General features: G+C 42.5%; 1 protein-coding gene across 1 annotated transcript; it reads left to right on the plus strand.

The window, feature by feature from the left end:
* Positions 1–17,877: 17,877 nt before the first annotated feature.
* Positions 17,878–23,307, plus strand: LOC124665779. Its single transcript, XM_047203157.1, has 7 exons — positions 17,878–18,541; positions 19,828–20,067; positions 20,174–20,263; positions 20,733–20,882; positions 21,500–21,624; positions 22,209–22,338; positions 22,571–23,307. Exons 1-7 carry the CDS (start codon positions 17,957–17,959, stop codon positions 22,694–22,696), a joined length of 1,446 nt encoding a protein of 481 aa, XP_047059113.1. The 5' UTR covers positions 17,878–17,956; the 3' UTR covers positions 22,697–23,307.
* Positions 23,308–23,604: the final 297 nt, after the last annotated feature.

Genomic DNA, 23,604 nt, shown 5'->3' on the forward strand with positions numbered 1-23,604 from the left:
GATGGATGTCAAAACGGCGTTCCTTAATGGAGACATTGAGGAAGAGTTGTATATGGTACAACCCAAAGGTTTTGTCGATCCTAAAAATGCTGACAAAGTATGCAAACTTCAGCGTTCAATCTATGGACTGAAGCAAGCATCAAGAAGTTGGAACCGACGCTTTGATAAGGTGATCAAAGACTTCGGGTTTATACGAGTGTCATGGAGAGGCCTCGTATTTACAAGAAAGTGAGTGGGAGCTCGTAGCATTCCCGATATTATATGTAGATGACATATTATTGATCGGGAATGATATAGAACTATTAAGCGGTGTTAAGGGTTATTTGAATAATAGTTTTTCAATGAAAGACCTTGGTGAAGCATCATATATATTAGGCATCAAGATTTATAGAGATAGATCAAGACGCCTAATAGGGCTATCACAGAGTACATATCTGGACAAGATTCTAAAGAAATTTAGAATGGACGAAAGTAAGAAAGGGTTCTTACCTATGTTACCAGGCAAGGTATTGAGTAAGACTCAAGGACCGGCTACGGCAGAAGAAAGAGAAAGGATGAATAATATCCCCTATGCCTCGGCGGTAGGATCTATCATGTATGCCATGCTATGTACTAGACCGGATATAGCACATGCTGTTAGTTTGACTAGCAGATATCAAAGTGATCCAGGAATGGAACATCTGGACGACGGTCAAGAATATCCCGAAGTACTTGAAAAGAACTAAGGATATGTTTCTTTGTTATGGAGGTGACCAAGAGCTCGTTGTAAACGGTTACACCGATGCAAGTTGGAACACCGATCCTGATGACTCTAAGTCACAATCCGGGTACGTGTTTATATTGAATGGTGCTGCGATAGGCTGGGCAAGCTCGAAGCGAGTGCACGGTGGCGAAGTCTTCAACGGAATCGAGTACATAGCGGCTTCGAGGCTTCATCGAAGCGGTATGGATGAAGAGGTTCATTGTAGAGCTCGGTGTGGTTCCTAGTGCATTGGACCCATTAATCATTTACTCGTGATAACATGGGTGCCATCGCCAATGCACAAGAACCAAGGTCACACAAGAGGCTGAAGCATATCAAGCTGCGTTACCACTCGATTCGCGAGTACATCGAAGATGGAGAAGTAAAGATTTGCAAAGTACACACCGATCCGAATGTAGCAGATCCGTTGACTAAAGCTCTCCCTAGGGCAAAGCATGACCAACACCGGAATGCCATGGGTGTTAGGTATATTACTATGTAATCTAGATTATTGACTCTAGTGCAAGTGGGAGGTCGAAGGAGATATGCCCTAGAGGCAATAATAAAGTGGTTATTATTTATATCTTTATGTTTATGATAAATGTTTATATATCATGCTAGAATTGTATTAACCGAAACATTAGTACATGTGTGATATGTAGACAACAAGAAGTCCCTAGTATGCCTCTTAAACTAGCTTGTTGATTAATGGATGATTAGTTTCATAATCATGAACATTGGATGTTATTAATAACAAGGTTATATCATTATATGAATGATGTAATGGACACACCCAATTAAGCATAGCATAAGATCTCGTCATTAAGTTATTTGCTATAAGCTTTCGATTCATAGTTACCTAGTCCTTATGACCATGAGATCATGTAAATCACTTATACCGGAAAGGTACTTTGATTACACCAAACACCTCTGCGTAAATGGGTGGCTATAAAGGTGGGATTAAGTATCCGGAAAGTATGAGTTGAGGCATATGGATCAATAGTGGGATTTGTCCATCCCGATGACGGATAGATATACTCTGGGCCCTCTCGGTGGAATGTCGTCTAATGTCTTGCAAGCATATGAATGAGTTCATAAGAGACCACATACCACGGTACGAGTAAAGAGTACTTGTCGGAGACGAGGTTGAACAAGGTATAGAGTGATACCGAAGATCAAACCTCGGACAAGTAAAATATCGCGAGACAAAGGGAATTGGTAATGTATGTGAATGGTTCATTCGATCACTAAAGTCATCGTTGAATATGTGGGAGCCATTATGGATCTCCGGATCCCGCTATTGGTTATTGGTCGGAGTGAGTACTCAACCATGTCCGCATAGTTCACGAACCGTAGGGTGACACACTTAAAGTTGGATGTTGAAATGGTAGTTCTTGAATATGGAATGGAGTTGGAATATTTGTTCGAAGTCCCGGATGTGATCCCGGACATCACGAGGAGTTCCGGAATGGTCCGGAGAATAAGATTCATATATAGGATGTCATTTTATGTGAATAAAATGTCGCGGAAGGTTCTATGGAAGGTTCTAGAAGGTTCTGAAGAAACCACCAAGGAAGGTGGAGTCCACAAGGGACTCCACCTCCATGGCCGGCCAACCCTAGTGGGGGAGGAGTCCCAAGTGGACTCCCCTTAGGAGCCGGCCACCCCCACATGGGAGGTGGGAATCCCACCTTTGGGTGGGAGTCCTAGTTGGGCTAGGATTGCCCCCTCCTATGGAAGGATTTGGTTCGGGTCTTATTCGAAGACTTGGACACCACCTCTTGGGGTTCCACCTATATAATGAGGGCCAAAGGGAGGGGGCCGGCCACCTCAAACACCACCAAGGTGGCCGCACCCCTATAGTGGCCGGCGCCCCCCTCTCCCCAAACCCTAGCCGCTAGCTCCTCCACATCCCGCATAGCTTAGCGAAGCTCCGCCGGACTTCTACACCGCCACCGACACCACGCCGTCGTGCTGTCGGATTCAAGAGGAGCTACTACTTCCGCTGCCCGCTGGAACGGGGAGGTGGACGTCGTCTTCATCAACAACCGAACGTGTGACCGAGTACGGAGGTGCTGCCCGTTCGTGGCGCCGGAACCGATCGTGATCAAGATCTTCTACGCGCTTTTGCAAGCGGCAAGTGAACGTCTACCGCAGCAACAAGAGCCTCATCTTGTAGGCTTTGGAATCTCTTCAAGGGTGAGACTCGATACCCCCTCGTTGCTACCGTCTTCTAGATTGCATCTTGGCTTGGATTGCGTGTTCGCGGTAGGAAAATTTTTGTTTTCTATGCAACGTTATCCTACAAATGGGGCCTTGGTAGTGAGGTGGGAAGGGGGGGCTTTGTTTGACCCGGCTGATACGTTTGCCGGTTCAGAGGAAGAGTTTTCCTACAACAACAAAAGCCTAGGAGTTCCGAGCATTTTCTGTGAACACTTCCAAAACTAAACATAGATATATGTTTATCAATGCCTCAGTCACAACAAGCAGTAAGTTATGTATATACATGTAACATTTTATTTTGTACATGTTTATTGTCATGCTAGTTAATTGTGGTGATGCAAGTGCAAAAGGAGGTTTAAGAGCGAACTTGCCATGGTTTTGTAAATCAAGTCAGAGAACTACTTTGTGAAAAAGATAAAACTCGCTTTTCGCCTTTCCGCTCCTCCACATTAACGGGCCTAAAAATAGCTATCTGAAGCAGGTATTTTGGATACCGGTTGAATTACCACGATTACCGGATTTCTTAGCCCCCTCCGATAAATTAACACCTTAGCCAAAAAATCTTGGTCCGATTTGAATTTAGGTTGAGCCTAAACATCGAGCCAACCATACACCTCTATCGATCTCCCCCATCTCTCTATTCGAACCCACTCCCCTCCCTCATTGCAAAAATGACCTAGGTATGGCGGCGGATGGTAATCAAGAATATTGAAATAATTTCAAAATATGAATTTTGTTCTGAAATCTTGTGTTGTATTTGTCATGTTATCACTGGTAACCATGGTTGCCACCAATCCCAGTCCCCTCGAGAAAACATGTAGCGAAAATCTTGTTCTGGTGTGGCACACAATTTATAGTGTTATCTTAATATGATAATGTAAACAATATTGCAAATTTCATAAAATTTATTTGCCTCTTTGATGGTTCCACTAGATTCTCGAAAGAAAAACGGATACAACTTGATGCCCACAACTAGTCGGGTACTCCCTCTATACCGGTTTATAAGCTTGTGTTTCGAGACAAATTTAACCATTAATTTAATTAACAAAATATGAGATATATGAATCTTATGGTTTAATTTTTATGGCATATATTTCACATTTTTTTTAGCAAACTAATGGCTAATTTTTTCTCAAAGCACCTAATGCGCTAATAAACCGGTATCGATCGGGGGAGTACCTCTATTGTTGCACATAGATAGATACATACCTTTTTTCAAAGCCTCTTGAGAACACATTTACGATACTAGATCTCAATATCTTGACCACGGGCCCAATCCTCTTCGGAATATGTGCCAAATATGATAAATAAAAGGACAATAAGCGTATTCCCGGGTGCGCATACTTCCAAGATCTTAGTATAAAAACACACTTGTAAGTTTTGTAAATTCTTTAAAAAATCACACATATATATGTATTGAGTTGAAACTGACCCATGCATTTTTTGTCAAATAATATGTCCATTTGATAAGTTTTCAAAAATGAGAAGTGAGATTTTAGATTCTAGACTTTTAGCTAAGTTTTGGAACTTGGTATTATCCGACATTCTTATTCGAGAAATTAAAAGTGAAAGTGGTAATATTCGAATCCAGGCATCTGTAAAAATGGATAATGGATATGGTAAATATCGGGATCCGTTTTACAAAAACAAATAGAAATATAGTATTGAATTTTGAAGAAAATGTAGATATGGAAATGGACATGTCCGTATCCGAGTAATATTATGCTATCCAATTTCAATAATTCGACCCGGATATGGCAATTACCTAACCTAGAGAAACTAACAAATCGGTCAAATGTTCTTTTATGTGATTCAACTTGAAACTACTATGCATTATATCAGTATATTTATCTCTCTACAATTCTATAGTTGACTCATTATAAGACATGAGTCTATTATTTCCTTACATTTGTATCTATTCCGAATTGAGAAAACATCCGATATGTATTCGTGTTCGATTAACATCCGCTCCGAATTTGCATTCAGTAACATCTGTATTCGTTTTAAAAATATAAAATTGGATATGGGAAGGGCACTATTCGATCCACATCTTATCCGTTTCCACCCATAGAGATGAGTATATGGCACTACGGTTTATATTGCAGACTCCTGCTTCCCAGATCATGAAATGAATCGCGGCTAGGATTTTTGAGAGCAGACACGATCGGGTTGTGAAAATCCTCTTTAAGCTATTACGCTCTTCCAGGGAGTCCACTAGATCGAGTATAAAACGACCTTATCTGCTATGAATCGTCAGACATTGTTAAATATCTCCATGGTTGACCTGAAAACCGTGGAAATATCCAAAATTGTTCTGTGGCATCAGTTCCTTACAGACGCGTTTGTAAGCTATGCATCACGAATCACAGATTTCGCAGTCGGCAACTCGTTGCCATCAATGAAGCGCGGGAGAGTTGCACATCCTTACAGGTCCCTATCCCAATCGTCTCGCTCGTTCTGGAACAACAGCGACGTTTCTTGGAGTGATATCTATCCGCCACGCCATCTACATATCTGGACTGCGCACCGGAATCTGTTGAAATTGTTTACCGCTGGATAGGTTTCAGATTTTAGACGCTTTCGCCTTCAGGTACGAATTGCAAACCCACAACAGGGCTAGCTCGCATGGCAGATTGAATGACTGCAGCGCAACAAAACATAAACTAAAATACACCGGCCATGCTGAACCCGCCAGTTTTCATTTTTTTGAAGGGAATACGTAGTTAATATCAGGAGATACTAAATATAACTAGCCCTGCAACGATGTAATACCCAAATAACAGTACTGATACACGGCCAGAAAAGAGAAGAAAAAAAACTAAGAAATAAACCAGCATTCCTGTCCTAGCAACAAGCCAACAACAATACATCCACCACTAAGACACCACCTGAACTTCGGACTCCTCAAAAGAGATACCTCCAAGAAGGTAACAGCGCACAAGCGTCATCATCGTCTGATCAAGGATCTTAGATTTTACTCTAAAGATAGTTCGCGCTCTCAAAATAATACCTTCAACAAAGTCATTGCTACGCACAACCAATTAAAACCAGACCTTAGATTTTCACGCTAAAAGGTAAGACTGCGAACTTCAGCTGTGTTGCCGTCTACCCTGGATCCGCAGTAATTTGATGGGTGCCCCCAATGTCACGGGTTTTGTTTGTCGGCACGGTGTTGGTGAGTCATGTTTGGAGTGTTTGTTCATGTCACTTCATCGTCTTAGGTGTTGACTAGAGCAGATGTGGTCCTGTTGTTTCAGGTCTTTATTAGGGATGATGTGGGTGTGTGGCTTAGCCGTGTTGTTTTAGGTTTTCGCCTGATTTTCTCCTTAAAACTGGACACACTCTTCTTAATTAATGAACAAGGCAAAAAATTTGCCTTTATTTCAAAAAAAGGGGATTACGCTGACGAGATAAGTTAGATTTCGGGAGGCGGGTTTGATGGATTATATATCCCATCCCACTTGCATCTATAGCCCCAGCCATTCATTACTCATTGTTCATAGTCTCAAAGAGAAACGATACAAATAGGCATCCGACTCATGGGTTGTGTTGCATAGCGGAGAAAGCCCACAATTAGGCCATCCGCTCTTCCGCGGTACAAATCTATTTAGGATGGCACACCATTAAAATGAAATTTGATCTTGGGAGGCTTCCAAGCCTTCAAATATTATAAATTACAGAAGTGCGCAAGAGAGAACAAAACGTCTGTGTTGATCTTCCTAATCCATGAATACATTTGCCAATAGTGATGCTGGTGGAAGCATTCAAAATCTCTATGTTTGTCTCATCATGGGGGGTTTTCATACCCATACAACACTACATGAATGGGGCATGGCGCCGACAGCCTGCTCATACGTCGACGGCCAAAAGTTGGGGCCGTCGGCGTATGGACTGGCCATGCTAGTCTGCCAAGTGAGCCATCGGCGTATCTCGAGCCATGGGCATAGGCCTGGGCATGCGCCCCTCTATGGCCAGGCTGTGTGACGGCGCTGTCACGATGTCAGAGCTACCCCGAGGGCTGCCCTCGGCATAGTATCCTCCTTTTTTTTAATCTACGTTGACGGCTACACTCGGCGGAGCCTTCAACTTTTTTACCTCCACGCACCCCCCACCCCCCGTGGATCGCCTTTTTAAGTTTCAACTGAATGACAGAAAATGATAAAAAAATTGTTTGAGATTCATGTACTATTAGGGGAAATTAACAAATTTGAATTTTTACCTTTTATGGCAAAAAAATTATTTCTCAGTAAAATGGCATTAACTTTTGCATACGACGTCAGGAAAAAATGTATAATATATTGAAATGATCGTGGAAAAAATTTACATCCGAATTCATCGGGATTTACCCGATTGGCATTTTTTAGATTCTCAAAATTTCAAATGGAAAATATGAAAGTAGGAAGATTTTAGTTTTTGCAGGAAATTCAGGATTTTTTATTTTTTAAAAAATAATAATAATTGCATCACGCATAATGATTATTATTACTTAACCACTGATGTTTATTTAAATTATTGTTTAAATTTCAAAATAATAAATAGTTGTGATATCACGGTCTAATGGTTAATAGAATTGATATGATAATATTATCAGCAATGTTTCGGTTTCTTCATGGAAGCTCAACTGAAAGGAACAAAAATGTTAAGCGTGCTAGGGTTGGAGTAGTGTGAGGATGGGTGACCAAATTAGGAAGTTTGACGATGAGTGTAATTTTAAAAATTGATAAAAAAAAATGAGAAAATTTTGAACTTAACGGACGGCGTGGCCTGCGCCGATGATCTAGACGCGGACGGTGTGGCCGTCGGCGTATACGGACCACGTAAAAGAGGACCTTCGCTGAGAAGCTACGCTAACGCCAACGCCGACGACCCAATGTGGCTACGCCGAGTGTTTCCGCCGTTGGCGCCTTGCGCTATTCCTGTAGTGCAAATCGTAGTTGTGCCCTTCCATTAGAACCATGCCATTCGTCTCTTTTCAATTTGTTCATGTTGTTGAGGCAACTCGAGAGGATGATCGGAGGAGTAAGATGGTACACCACTTGTTCCGTCGGAGGGGGAAGAAGATCTTCCAACTCCGGCCTAACAAGCTTTTAATGCCATTTTGTCTTCTAATGGTTAGAAATCCACAAGCTTAAGACGCCACACCGAAAATGGTAAACCAAAGTATCTCACAGAAAAAGAACGCGCGAAATGATGCAACACATTGTCCAAAAGATAGACAAAAAAAAAGTATGCCGTTCCGTAGCCGGTGAGTATTCGGTCCCGTATTTGGCAGCAGCATTGCCAGTGACTAGAGGGAGAGAAAGCGACCGAACTTTAATAAATTTGGTTGCGTTCTATCCTTCTCTTTGTTAAGTAATCACGATCGCGTTAAATATATGTTTAGTAGTCGATGGCATCAGACGTGAACCTTTGTTTATGCGTTAGGAGCCGCGCCCTGTAAGCTCATTTGGCTCTACAAGAAAACAAAGTAGCCATGCCATCTAACTAGTCAACGTCCATCGCAGAATAAAGATCCATTATCTTCGGTCGACATTAGGTTAGGTTATCTGGGTCTCTCTCTCGACCAACTGCAGCGCAAAACAGGAAGCGCCGCGTCGACGTCGCCTTAGCCAAAGGATCATTGCTGATTTTGCTTAGATCGCACTTAATCGCGCACGGTAGCTCCTTTCCCATCCGCACTTAATGAGAGCTGATCAAGAAGCAACGGAGTTTATGCTTTCATGACTTAGTTTTTTTTTTTTTTTTTTTTTGAACGAATGACTTAGGGCCTGTTTGGTTCCCAGCCACACTTTGCCAAGCCTAATTTTGGTAAGTGTGGCAGCCACAAAAGTGTGGCTAGGATTTTGGAAGCCACAAAGTGTGGCAAAAGTTGGCAAAAATTCACTCTATGATAAGTGGGCCATATGGATAGTGATGTGTGGCAGCTCTAAAGTGTGGCAAGAACCAAACATATGCCAAATTGCCAAATTTTGGCTTGGCAAAGTGTGGCTGGGAACCAAACAGGCCCTTAGTTTTTCTTGCGGGCAAAAAAAGGAGATGATATTATTAAATCCACGATCTTACAGAAAAGTCCAGAAAAAAAAAGAAAATTACAAAGGGTTCTTTCTGGACAAAGTTGATCTGTCCACTGCGATCAGCCACCAGGAGCTAATAAGGAAGCGGTGCACATACGGGTACGTGCACGTACAGGCCATGGGCCATGGCGTCACGTGCGCGAAACGGGCATGAAACGACAATACGCGCTCCTAATTCCGGCGAGGCTGAGAGCTTTGCACGGACTACGCGTGACAGGTACCAAATTGCCTGCCAGATCCGGTGGGATTCCGAGCCAAACACGGCAGCTCTCCACGACCACGTCTACAAACTTTTGTTTTGAAACACGACTACAAACTTTTAGGGTGACGCTACGCGTCGGTCGGCCGACCGGCCAACCCAAAATCGGTTGTATACCCTCCATCGGATCAAGATCCAACGTCTGAAATCAGCATAAGCTTGCTTTTACATTCTTCCCCTCCGTTTCTATGAAAATTAACCCGCAGTACCGAGCTTCTCTACAGAAACGAAAGGGTATATCATCTTTGGTTCTGAACTTTCCGATATTTACAATAAATATGCCACCGCGATCATTTACCTCTAGGCAGAGAGTTTTACAACAAAAATTATTACCCCATGTCCAAAAAATATATACTATTACAACAAAAGCACCATAAAATTTATCAAAAAATAAAATTACAATAAAGTGGTTAAACCAACATTTTTTTTGCCGCAAATTGATTTACAACAAAAGTCGCCAACGAATTCACCAAAAATCACATACTATTGCAACAAAAAAAATCTATATGTTTGCAAAATAGTTTAAAGTGGTTAAGAAACAATTAATTTGCTATAGATCAAATTACAACAAAAAATCACTAATTATGTTTACAAAAGTCTCAAACGATTACAACAAAATATTCACTTTAATATTGGCAACAAGAAATCTAATAAAAAATTGTTTACAACAATAATCAACAATAAAATCCAACAAAAATATTATCTATTTATTACAATAGTTCAATAAAATTTCAGCTACGTGGAAGGTAGCTAGCAGTTGCACTAGCTGATGGGACGTGCATGTGCTGATGTGCATGCATCAATGGATAAAAAATACTCGTACACAGACGAAGTGTATGCATGTGTTAATCCGGCCTCTGCGCTCGGCTGGAGGTTCTGCGAATCACGTAGGTGGCGCGGCTGGACGTTTCTGCGTAGCACGTGGTGGCGCCCCGCGCGGGAGGTTGCCGGGCCCACGACCGATTTTCCTGCTATGATCGGCCGACTGAAACCAAGTGTTTTCCAAACTTTTAGCTCAGGCCCTCAAGCCGGAACCCAAAACGAGCAAAAGGACACGGCCGAGAGCTTTAGAGCAAGTTTAGCACATACTGTGCAGTAAAATTCGTCTCCTTAAAATGCCTATAAGGGCAAACGAAAAATGGTTTTGAGGTTTGCAAAATCGTCTGGCAAAATAGAAACAATAAAGAAAACTGTGATTTTTTTAAAAAAATTCTTTACACCAAAAGTCAGGGATGAACTGGCGGATAGATAGATAATAAATCATAAAACTCACATTAGTTCTACGTCATGCATAGATCACAACTCATATGAAATCCCTGTGTGCGCTATGCTGTCCCTGTCGTGGCGGCGGTTGGTGACGAGAGAGCGGCGATTCATCTGTCGTAGCCCCCGCTCCTCGTTTGAGTTGCGCTCAACAAAGTCCCAGCCAAGACGGCCTCGTTGTCCTCCTCCTCGTGTATCAGCGGTGGTGGTGATGTGGGAGCCCGCCTCACGGCGGCGCGTGAGCTCTCCGCGACCACAAGCGAAGGCGACCGCTCGACCTCATGAATTGTGTACCGGTCACGCCCACGAATCTGCGGGGCATTCCACCGCACGACATGGGTGTGCTCCTCAGCGGAGGTGAGGGGCTCGATGGGGAAAAGGGCCCTCTCCGCAGCGGTGAGGCCGCACACCAGCACACCTGATGACGGCTACTAGCAACTTTAAAAAGATCTTGATACGTTGGTGTTAGCATCATTCCTTTGGTTTGGTTGTCCAATGTTCGTATGAGGCTTTCATATCATGCTTATGCCGATGATTACAATTTGTAGTACTATGTGTTCGAGGGCGTGCACAAACACATTCCTAGTACATACTACTTGATCTTGTAGGAGTCCCTCTTTGATTTTGTGTGTGCACTAAGTATGAGGCTCCTAAATATGCTCATTTTGTATCAGTTTTCTTCCAATGGCGGTTGATTAAATTATGTGGCACCATGTGATCCAAGGCAAGGGGTTATCCATATACCTTTTCATGTCTACAACCGCATTACTTCTGCACTTGACTAGGTCTCTTGAGAGTGCTTTTGCCTTGTGTGACAGTGTTAGTATGAGGCACCATCTTGTTGAAGTCCATTGCTTGGCGACTATTATCTATAAGCCAATGATTTTTATTGCACGGGATTGTCCTATAGTACCCTGTCCTACGTGCAATCAAATTGGACTTTGTTGAGGCACAATTTGTATTGTTCTTCATTCTCATCCGCTTTATTTTGCCTAAGCCAATATTAACCCATGGTACTTCATAATCATAGAGTTTGTGTGATTGGGCCATAAGCTTTGTACAAGAACATTTTGTGCATTCATTCTGGTTCCAGTCGCCCTAGCTGTACCAATGTATGTGCTTCTAATTCCGATTTTATGTGTGTGTGTGTGTGTGCAGGCTATGCAGCTCGGCTTTCCTATTTAGGAGGGGTCGAGAAAAAGCCTAGAGGAAGGCCACCAAACGTTGGACACTTCCATGACCATGCCTTCCCACAACACTTGATGAAGGTGATCTCCGAACCTCAGGTGCGGATGCTACCAAGCCCTATGGCCTTCAAGTTGTACTTCGGGTCGGTACCATCGAAGATCACTCTCAGGACATACATTGGATGCAGTGGGGGCATCAAGTGGTGGGTAGCAAGCCGTCCTCAACCAGGGTTATGCAGCCTTTGCCGTTATTCACGATCGTAGGGTTGGCTACTTCATCACCTTTAAGAGGACCAGCCAGGGCCGGCCCTAGGGTGGGGCAGGCAGGGCGGCCGCCCCAGGCAATTTCAGAGGCCCCATCCCGGTACTCTATGTTTGTCTTTGAGCTTGGTCCAGGAAAACACAAATGGTATTGTAATAGGTATAAATGCAATAATCACCTATTTTCTGCAAGCGAACCACATATTAAGTAGAACAAAGAATGTTTGCCGAGAAGCGGAACAGAGAAATCACCTCTTGCAAACTCTCAAATAAATCATAAACCACAAGCTAACCTTATGGATACATTTGACTGTTTCTTCCCTTTATTTTCCAAGGTAGTACCTCCTGAATGCTCACAAGGCTTGGATGACTGTTTAAGTACACTCAGCAACACTGCCAGTAGAGGCACTCCACTACCGCAACTCCAGGTTTTCATAAATATGAATAAACCCACGGCATCAAAACGAAAGGCAACCTATTACGAACACTCGTCTCAGTATAAAATTAAGGTCGATATTACATGGCAAAGATTGTACACACTTAGTGAGTTGTCCTAATTAGTAAGGAATGTGAAATCACACAAAAAACAAGTTACAACTAACAAATACAAATAGATCCGGTGGCTGAAGCGAGGTTTTGATCATTTGACACTGACTATATGAGAGCGCTTCCGGATAAGATAATAACGAGAGTTCTGCACATTAAGAACACAAAGACCATTTGCTTAATCACGTTCTGCCACCTTCTGAGTGTCCTCACCAATACCAGGAGGCCAACGGGCAGAGATGCCAGTGAGACAAAGGATGAGAGGAGTCGATGGCCATGCTGGTGCTAACCCCTGTTCAGATCAAAACACATATCATAAGCAAAACAAAAAAAATTTGAAATATATATAGGCCATAAGTCAGGAAACCAGGAGCAATATTTTAAATGTATGTCATGGTAAAAGAAAAAGTCTTAGCAAGTGACCATTATTAAACAAATATGAAAGTATTTCCATAATGTGATAGTCCATGGAATTCAGTTAACAAACTCAATCGGCCTAGGACAAAATTCACACAAGGCAAAGAAGAATAAAACAATAAGTAAAAAAATAAATGAGCAATATTTATCCAGAGTGAAAAGTATTGTTATGAAATGCACAAGACTCACCTTTTAGCCAGCAAGATCAATTATATTCTCATAATTTGCTAACACCTCCTCGATAACTTGCTGAGAACCCAAAAACTACAAATGGAGCCCATGTGCTAGAAGTACTCCCAGTTTTAGCAAATATTTATAGATGGAAAAAACCAAACATGTTACTTTACACAGCTCATAGAGTATGCATCCCGCAAAGCTCACATCTAATTTTGTATAAAAATTAGATAAGAAAAAATATTCCCAAATTATAACCTTGCACCAAACAGTGGAAAGATGATATTGAAGATGAGTACATTTTCACCAGATTAGTATCGCATACAAGCTAGAATATGTACTTTGAACCTGCCGGTCGCATTGATGATACATCTATACGCAGGGCATCAAAAGTATGAAATGCTCATATTTATTCATGTGCAGTGCACTGTGATTAGAATCTTGATTCATGGATTCTTTGTTAAGCTTGCAATACTTAAAGATGAACCTATGGACTTTGTATACAGAATTTTGGCACTACAGGGTACAACACACTTGATACCGGGCAGTAATTAATGAATAACACCATCCATTGACAGAGAAGAACAGTGGATAAGTTAATGAATGAAAGAGCACATATAAGGAGCAGGAAATGCAACTCAACACCATTCATGAATGAAGATAAGCGCCTTGAAATGTTGCATACATTGTGGAACATCTGATTTTCTGCTCATGTCCATGCTTCACAGAAAATCTTGAAGGCCAAAAATATGGTTGTCATAGAAAATCAGTAGAAGAGCAATTAGAGCGCGAAAATACTATCAAAGTAAATTTTAGTTATCTATGTAGTGAATTCATATTTAATAGTGTCACTTAAAATAAATCATCACTGTTTAGTTCATGTCAAAAGCACTTTACTGGTACACCTAAGTTCTCTAAGGTAAATTATGACAGTTCAGGTTTCTCTCCATCAGGGGATCAACAAATTAGACTTGCACCAAGAAGATAAATCTTGATGATCTGTAACCATGGTAGTAGCAGAATATATTACCTAGATGCACCGTGGTTGGAAGATTTTAATCTAAACACAGCGAGGCATGCCGCCAGTGGAAACTGCAACAACTGTGGCCACAACCCGCATTGCATGAGCACCATCTTGTATGACGCTGCCAAACTCACCTGCATGCATTACTGTACAGCTGACCATTTTATGGTTAGCATGAAGTATCTCAGATGATCTAAGAGATACAAATCTATTTCAAACTCTAGTATAAGCATTCTTCACTTCAAATCTATCACTCTGATCCACGCTACTTGTGCAGGCTAACACATGACTTAGACTGACATAAATTGGATTAAGGCACAAGACCAAGTGAGTTACCTGCAAGGCAGCAAGCATGTGGTAGGGGTAGGGCGGTGTTCGGGCATAGCCGTCCGCCTCACTATCTGCTTCCTGAGTTGTTGCTCTGCCCCAAGGTGGCACAGTTTAAATTTTGGCTATTGTGCTTCAAATCTAGCTATCTACTTATTCATTCCGACACCATGTCAACTATATAGGAATACCCCTGATGCAAAACCTCACATGACTGAGCTACTTCTGATTCTTTCTATCACATCGCCATACATAAATATTAGATGTAGTCAATATGATATATACCAGTTTATCCAAGTTGCACTAATTAACAGCAATCTGTAAAATCACCGGAGCACATTTGTGTATCGACAAACTCTAGAATCTTTTTCAGCACCTAGCTATTTACTTATTATTCATTCAGATGGCATGTCAATGGATTCTAGAAAAAATAGGTTTCCTGTGCATTATTAAGTGAGCAGCCTGCCACTACCCAAGCAAGCTGAATTGTAGCAAAACACCCCAAAACTCACAGAAGAGCTACCAAATCCTCACTTTTCCTCTTTATAGAGATGTAGCAACCTAGCATGTAAAAAGGAAGTAAAACATTAAGTGGTGAACTAACACAAATTAGTCTTCCCAAGAAGATAATAAGGTCTGTTAATGGAATAATATAGGAAACCCCCATGATTGGCTAGAGTCAAATTATTGCCTCACAAAAGGCAACAGTAGGGACCAAGGCATAACTTGTATCACTTTAAGAGTAAGAAATCCCGAGTAAAAATTAACTAATGCAGACAAGTATGCAATACACATATTTCTGGCATACAGTGTAGCAACTCACCACAAAATGAATGAACATAATAGGAGTCTATGGATCAACAACACATATGTTGCTTCATACTCAACTAATTTTTGAAATAGAAAATAGTAGTTTATGTGTCATATCGGTCTATATGTGGATGACTACTCCCACTAGCGCAAATCAATTTAATCTTTTAGGTCCACATGCAAAGTTGAAACCCAATATCTGAGAACAGAAAATGTAACAAATGTAAATAGCCATAATTATTCTCTGGTATGTGAATCCTGGAAGTTCCAATAATGAAAACCGATTTAAGATATCAACTCCCTATGCAACACCTAAGATCTGAAAAGATCCTAGCCAGCTATAAATTCGAAGGCCAATGGATAACAGCAGAAAAAAAAAGCACGGCTCGAAATATTGGTTACACTGGCATTTAGAAGACATAAAACAACATACATATTTCAGAAAAATACCCCGCCTGTGAATTAGAAAATAAGTGCAGGCCACACTGATCCAAAATTAATAAATCACTCTGATCCACTTACATAATTTATTAGACAGTGATAAAAAAATAGCATGTACTTTGGTGAAACCAAATGGATAAAATCATTATTCTGAAAGCAAAGCAAGTTCACATAATGTAAACTGAGAGAGAGCCAAACCTGTATCACGGAGACCAGGCCCATTCACCATCTGGTCCAGCAGCTAAATGTCAATTGAGAGAGCCAAGCCTGTATTGTGTAAATTGAGAGAGAGCAAATAATTAATTACGTTGGGTGTACACGCAAGAAAATGAATCAACAATCAAGCTTTTGAGCACCAGAAGGAAAATAACTTCTCATAAATGTAAATTGAGAGAGACAAACCTGTATCATGGAGACCAGCCCATTCACTATCTGACCCGGTGGCTAAATGCCAATTAATAGTGCCAAGCCTGTATTATTTAAATTGAGAGAGGAAATCATTAGTTTCGCTGGGTATACATGCAAGACAATGAATCAACAATCAAGCTTTTGAACACCAGAAATTTCAAGACATGATTTTGTGCGAACGTCGACGACGCGTGGAGGCTGCGCAGCACCGACGAGACGTCTCGCCTGCCCCTCCGTCGCCATTAAGGCAAAGCTGCGACGCTTTGGTCGTGTGTCACTGCGCGCGAATAACTTCCACCGCAAGGTAGGCGACGGTTAGGTCCAAACTTGAATGAGTCGCTGACGCGTCGACCTCACCACTCCCCGCCTCGCTTTTCGTTGTGTCCGGCGTGCCCGGAGCGTCTCCTGTGGGCGGGGACGGGCTCGGGGCGCCGGACACCGTATCGGGCCGCGCCGGACAAAAACGGGTTTGGAGGACGCGGCTGGGAATTTCTTTTGTCCGGCGCGTCTAAAATCCCTTTGGGGGACGGTTTGGGGACGCGAGTGGAAGTGCTCTAAGATGTTCTAATCATACTTGTAACCTCAGTACTTGTCAAGATGTTACTGTATGCCAGTTGAAGTGACAACCAACCAAATAGTGAGAAATTCAATTCGACACATGGGAGCATATGCTCCTGCCACCGGAAAACATTTTCAAATGTTCAAAAAAAATCAAACAAAAAATTTCTTACTTATGTATCAACATTTTACGTGCACACAACAAGTCTTGCGAAAAATCGACCTTTTTTTTTGACTTGTATAAAAAAGACAAATCAAACGTCTCGTACACAACGTTTTTTTACATAAAAAATTGTCTTTTTTACAAATGACACTCAAAATGTCGGTTCTCTGTGAAACCACTTTCTGAACGTGTAAAATTTCAAGATGTATCCACTAAATTTTATATTCAAATTTTTCAACATTTTAAAAATACATTTAAAACGATGTTTAAAAACCGGGAGCATATGCTCCCGGGTGCCAAAACGGCACTCCCATAGATAGTCTGCTTTTGGTACAGACCATGCAACCAAATACACGGAACTGATATCTCTGCGAAACGAAAAGAAACTTTTTTTTTTGCGAAACACAGTACAATCAAAGGCGCTCATACATACGCGCACACACTCACCCCTATGAACGCACGCACGCACACCCTACCCCTATGAGCACCTTCAAGATACTGCATCGAAGAAGTGATCCGGCGGGTCTTGAGATTGACGAAATCACCACAGGCGCCATTGTCGATGGGAACGTCGCTTCCCACTGAAGAATATTCCGCATTTATGAGACAACAAAGTGAGGAGCTACAAAACTAACCGGGGATGTAGACGTACGCGCCGACAACACAATTTCACGGAGCGGATAGACCTTTTCCTTCCCAACCGAGCCGAGAAGCGGGAGCAGGTCCCGGCTGCTGGCGCTTGCGTGCCCGGATTCGTCGCGGCGCGGCCGTGGTCGTTCTTATCCGCTCCGCCGCGGTGAGCCGAAGCGGCGGGGCGAGGCCACGCGGCCGAATCGGTGCCCGTGATCCCATCGACCATCGTGCACCTGGATCCACGTCGACCAGGTCAAGCCATTATCCCCTTCCCTTCCCCCACCTCACCGCACCAATCCCGACCACTAGCACTATTATTATCATCACAATCAACGCGTCGGCGTCCTCTCTCTTCCCTCCCCTTTCCCCATTCCCCACCTCCATTTGCCTCCTCCTCCACCTCTACCCAAATCCAAATCCATCCCGCCGGAACCCTCGCCTCCCCCATGGAGATCTCCTTCGAGGCGTGGGAGGGCGTGCAGCGCCACGGCCAGGACATCGCGGACCGCCTCGCGCAGGGCTTCACGGGCCTCCTCCAAGCCGCGCCGCCGCAGTTCCCGTGGCCGCCCGCCCCGCACAAGCGGACGATGATGCCCTTCGACCTCGACCTCCCCGTCGGCGCCGCCCGCCGCGGCAAGGACGTCTTCCCCGCCGCCGCCGTCGCCGTCGCGTCCGTCATCGACATCGGCGGCAGGCTCGGCCAGGCCGGCGTCGAGATCGGCACCTCCGTCGGCGGGGCCGTGCAGCACGCCGTGCGCCGCCTGCCCGTGCCCTTCCTCGGCCCCGCCCAGATCCGGGGGGCCCGCGGCAGCAACCTGCCTTCTCCCCCCGCCCCCGCCGGCGACGGCATGGCCGTCGATAGAACCGTCGACAGGTGCCCGCTCGAGGCCGCCGCCGCCGCGGCGGCCGCGGCCACCGGAAGCGCCGCCGCGTCGACCGTCAGCGGTTCTACCAACGGGGACGACTTGGACGAGGATGACGACGGGTATGGCTGCGAAATCGGAACCCTCGGAAACTTTAAGAAGTCCAAGGTACCATATCATCCACAGCTCCTGCTTATACTGTATCTGTACATATGGATTTGCGCTCAATTTTGCGCCACAGCCTTACTTTAGGTTCACTCCCCACCAAAGTAGCAGTACTAGATTGCAGTTCTATTAGCGATGAAGCTGCTCTTTGCCTCCCGTATTGTTGTTGCTTGTTTTACATGTCTCTTCAACTGAGCTCTGGCCTAATTCGCTACTCTCATCACCACGTGTTTCACCTCTTTCGGGGATTATATGGCACCTCAACTTGCAGACATGATTTTGTACCAACTACTTTTTAGTCCATTAAAGATACAGCCGGAGTACATGAGCTAAACCTTCAGATTTAGATGCGTTTGATCTCCTTGGAATTATGGCCATCTTATTGTCCCTGCTACCCTTCTTTGGCTTCCATATTGCTTCGGGCTTTACATGTCACTTTAACTGAATCCTGGCCTAACTAGTTGTTCTTGTCACATGTTTCATCTATTCTGGGCTTGATATGGCACCTCAACTTGTAGACATGATGTGGCACCTCAACTTGTAGACATGATATTTTAGCAACTACTTTTTATCCTGTTAAAGATTCTATCGTGATTCGAGTACGTGAGCTAAACCTTCAGATGTAGACGCGTTCAATTTCGTTGGAATTATGGGCATCCTATATTGCTCTTCTTCCGTACTGGTTCTTGCTTTACATGTCACTTTAACTGAATTGTGGCCTAATTAGATCTTCTCGTCATGTGTTTCAGCTCTTTTGGGCTAATAATATGGCACCTCAACTTGTAGGCATGATTTTGTACCAAGTACCTTTTAGTAGTCAATTGAAGTTACAACCGTGATTAGAGCAAGGGAGCTAAATCTTCAGATGTGTTTGATTTCGTTGGAATTCTGGGCATCTTATTATACCTGCTAGTTTATGCAGTCCTTAACCAAAATACTGAATTGTTATTCTGTTAAAGAGCATTCTTTGTCTTCCGCGTTTGGTTCTCGCTTTACAGCTCTCTGTAGCTCACTTGTGTGGCCTAACTGGCTATTCTCGTCGCATGTTTCAATTCTTTTGCGGTTAATATGTCACCTCAACTTGTAAACATGATTCTGTACCAAGTACTTTTTGTCAATTAAAGTTACAGTCACGATTAGCATACGTAAGCTGAAGCTTCAAATTTAGTTCAAATAGATCTGTTGGAATTACGAGAATCTTATTGTCCCTGCTAGTTCATGTCACATGCCATCTATTATACCAATATGGCAAAACATAATACTTGGCTCTTCTCTTGATTAACATTCAGGGCACCGTAAATATGTCAGCGACATACAGCACCAGGAACCACGACGTTGAGAGTTCTGTTGTTGCACGTGGAGACCTCTGGAGGCTAGAGGCATCACGTAGCGGTTCAACTTCTGGAAACGATAGTTCACCCCTCTACCTTGTTCAGTTGGGGCCTTTGCTATTTGTTCGTGACTCTACCCTCCTATTGCCTGTTCATCTGTCAAAGCAACACCTGCTTTGGTATGGTTATGATCGCAAGGTACTTACATCCTTTCTGTTGCCTTCTCCCAGCATGTTATACCCATTCGTTCATTATCTGTACTATGTTTTCCTGAATCGTTACTGAAAACGGGGTTCATATGCAGAATGGAGTGCATTCCCTCTGCCCAGCTATTTGGTCGAAGCAGAGGAGATGGCTAATGATGTCGATGATGTGTCTAAATCCTATAGCCTGTGTAAGTATGAACATGTTGTTTTTATTGAATTTTCTGGGTAATACAATTTTCTCATATGCTGTTATTTGTTGGGTGAGCTTTTTATGTATATAGCCATTGTCTAGTACTAATGGTATTGATTAAATTTAGTTGTGGGACGAAGCATGTATGCTGCCACTGTTCTTTGATTGCAGGAATTGCACATTCCCTTGCTATTTGCTTAAAAAGTCAGCAGTTGAATATTTAGATATTTATTCAATTTAGGTACCATTGGAGCAATATTTCTGCGCTATTAGTCTGCTAGCATTTATTTTTTGTGGTCAATAGGTTTGGTAAGGAATGCATTGGCTTATCTGTCTTACTTGGCTATTCACAACGTTGTAACTTGTAAAGTTGTTCCCAAATTTATCAACAGACATTTATCTTAGTAGTGATGTTCGTTGTTCAAATGTTGGGTCTGTCTAATAAAATGAAATTGTTTTTGTTACAGTCCTTCATGGATGTACAGTTCCCTAATGGGCAAGTAACCTACGTTGCTGGAGAGGGAATAACAGCTAGTGGTTTTGTTCCATTATTTGGTGGGTTGCTTCAAGCTCATGGGAAATTTCCAGGAGAAACAAGGATGAGCTATTCTTGCAAGGTCAGTATTTCCAACTTATTCCTGTCATTAGCAGTTATGAATTTTCATAGATATTACTGTGTGTTCTGTAAGACAATTATCTATGCCAATGAGTTGGGAGCTTTGCCTACAAGCTGTCCGTCAGTTCATGTTCTTTATACTGGGTTCGTTTTATCATACAGGGAGTTGCACACACATGACCATCTTGTCTTATTCTGGTAGTTGTTTTTGTCTGATGACACAGGATCTAGTATGTGCTCCCATTCAAAATATAAGACGCATAAATATGTGTATAGCCAAACGTTTTATATCTTCGACCACTAACTTGTGGGGAAGCACGCAGGCTGGGCATGCAAATAACATTGTTGTATTTGTCTTGCAAGATGCTTTCATGCCATTTGTCCTTCTACAAATTTTGTTGTATACCATAACTGTTGTCAAAAGGAAACTGAAAAGTCATCTGTCCTAAATTTTTGATTGGAGGGAGTATGATATATTCTGTTGCAATGATCTTTGTATGTTCTTCTGAACCAACTTCAATCTTAGTTCACTTTTATTGTATTCATTCAGTATTGGTCAAGACTAGTTTTGCTTGTTGTTATTCTTTGATCTTACTCTTCTTTTTGTCTATTTTGAAGAATAAACGCGGCACAAGGTTCACTCCTATGTTTCAATGGCCTGACAAATCTCTTTCACTTGGAGTTACACAAGCCTTAGCATGGAAAAGATCTGGTCTTATGGTGAGGCCCAGCGTACAAGTCAGGTAATTCACTAAAAGCATTTGAATAATTATGGAGCTTTTTCTTGCTTCCTTTTAACCTATCATTTTATAATTAATTGAGTAAAATAAGAATGCCAATTGTTTTACAATAGGTCTAGTTTCTCCACTCTATTTATTGATAATATGCTAAAAGCATGTGCCATTTCATTTTAAAAAATGGAGTAGCTAATGCCTATGTTAGCTCTGCCGATGGCGGTGGGACCTTTCCTTGCCGATGATAAAGTTTTGGTAAATATTTGGTCGACCTATTGTAGCTGTAGAGATGATGATGATTCACGCCCTTGGATTACTGCTATGTTTCTTTCCTCACTATAGAATACAAATATATGCTAATTTTGTGGGTGAATGACGCTGACCTTCTGGACCATAAGATATCTTTTCTATGCTAGATTGTGTTGTCAAGAGATCTGTTAATTTGGGCCTCTGGGTATACAATTCTATTTTATTATCCTTACCCTCAAGAGACAAATCACCATAGACTGTCATTGTTCAGCCTATATGCCTGCACATCATTGCAATTTTGTTGTCTTAACTTTTCTTTATATCTACTGCATCTGGTTCTACAGTTTATGTCCTACATTTGGAGGAAGTGATCCTGGGGTACGTGCAGAGGTTATCCATTCATTAAAGGAGGAACTGAATGTGATGTGTGGTGTATCTTGCTCAAGACATCCATCAGCTTTTACTGCTCTTTCTGTAAGTTCTCCTTATTGCATAATTCCTCTGCTTGATCTTTTTGGTAATATTGTTCTATCTCTGTCTAAAAATAGGTGTCTCACTTTTGTCTAGATACGGATGTATCTAGATGCACTTTAATTACAGATATATCCGTATCTAGATAAAGTTGAGACACCTATTTTTATACGGAGGGAGTAGTTCATTTGTAAGTAAACTGGATTGTTCTCTAAACCGATTCTGTACATGTCAGATTGGGCGATCAAAGTGGAATGGACAAGTGGGTAGTTCTGGAGTAGTAGTCACATTGGAAACACCCCTTAACAACATTGGAAGGCCATCATTATCTGTGCAATTGAATGGTGGTTTTGAGATTTGATGTCTTGCTAAGAAGTTGTACATACCACTGTACATAACACCGCCACTAATTCCGATGCTCCGTACTTGCTGGGATAGCGCCTCGACCTGTTACATGTATTTGGAAGAGAGATGCAGCTTGTGTGTGTGGCGATAGGTCTTGACCAGGTAAATCAACTGTTCTATTAGACATGCAGACCGAGACTTCCATGTTTCTCCAAGAGTTCGTGATGAAGTGATAAATCAGTTCTCAAGTGTTCTCTTCTGGAATCGGAATGATGAAGCTGTGAGCTCAGTCCAGTCCGCCGTTTGGACGTTGAAGGAGGGGCTGTGAACTGCTATGTGGTCGAGCAATGGAGATGCTCTAAGATGCTCTTCCTTTTTGGTGCAAGACTGGCAAATTTTATGCTTTGGTGCTGAACTGTCTGCCAGTTTTGGCAGCCACCACTGTTGATTGTATACAGGCTGCATAGTTGAGAACCGAGACGGACAAATCTTGGTGGATTAATTGGTGTGCTTATTTTTCCCTGCACTCTTTTATTCCTCTACATGTAACGCTCACTAAAGACTTAAGCATATACTGTTCTGGCTGAATTTGAAAATTTAATTTCTGCCTTGGATGGTTTAATTTAAGGGTGTGTCTAAGTCTCAGTCGAATTACATGATGCAAGCCTAAATAAAGTATAAACAGCAGCAAACATGAATCTTCAAGCAGCGTTTAAGCTAGCTGAAACTTAGCAATTCCATTAATTTAACATGTGGTGTGATCATTCCATCAACAGAAATATGGCATAACGAGTACTAAGGGCATCTCCAGTACTAAGGGCATCTCCAGCGGCGCGACGCAAACGGACGCTCAGCGACCGTTTGAGCGACCGTTTGCGTCCGCATGGACCGGAAATGAGCACCACCTCTAGTGGGGTGACGCAA

This window comes from Lolium rigidum, chromosome 6 (genome assembly GCF_022539505.1).
Source record: "Lolium rigidum isolate FL_2022 chromosome 6, APGP_CSIRO_Lrig_0.1, whole genome shotgun sequence".
Classification (NCBI taxonomy): Eukaryota; Viridiplantae; Streptophyta; class Magnoliopsida; order Poales; family Poaceae; genus Lolium; species Lolium rigidum.

Coding starts and splice junctions, on each gene's coding strand:
- LOC124665779 (XM_047203157.1), top strand. CDS start 17,957: ATGGAGATCTCCTTCGAGGCGTGGGAGGGCGTGCAGCGCCACGGCCAG. Junction 20,068..20,173: donor GGTATGGTTATGATCGCAAG/GTACTTACATCC, acceptor GTTCATATGCAG/AATGGAGTGCATTCCCTCTG. Junction 21,625..22,208: donor AGGCCCAGCGTACAAGTCAG/GTAATTCACTAA, acceptor CTGGTTCTACAG/TTTATGTCCTACATTTGGAG.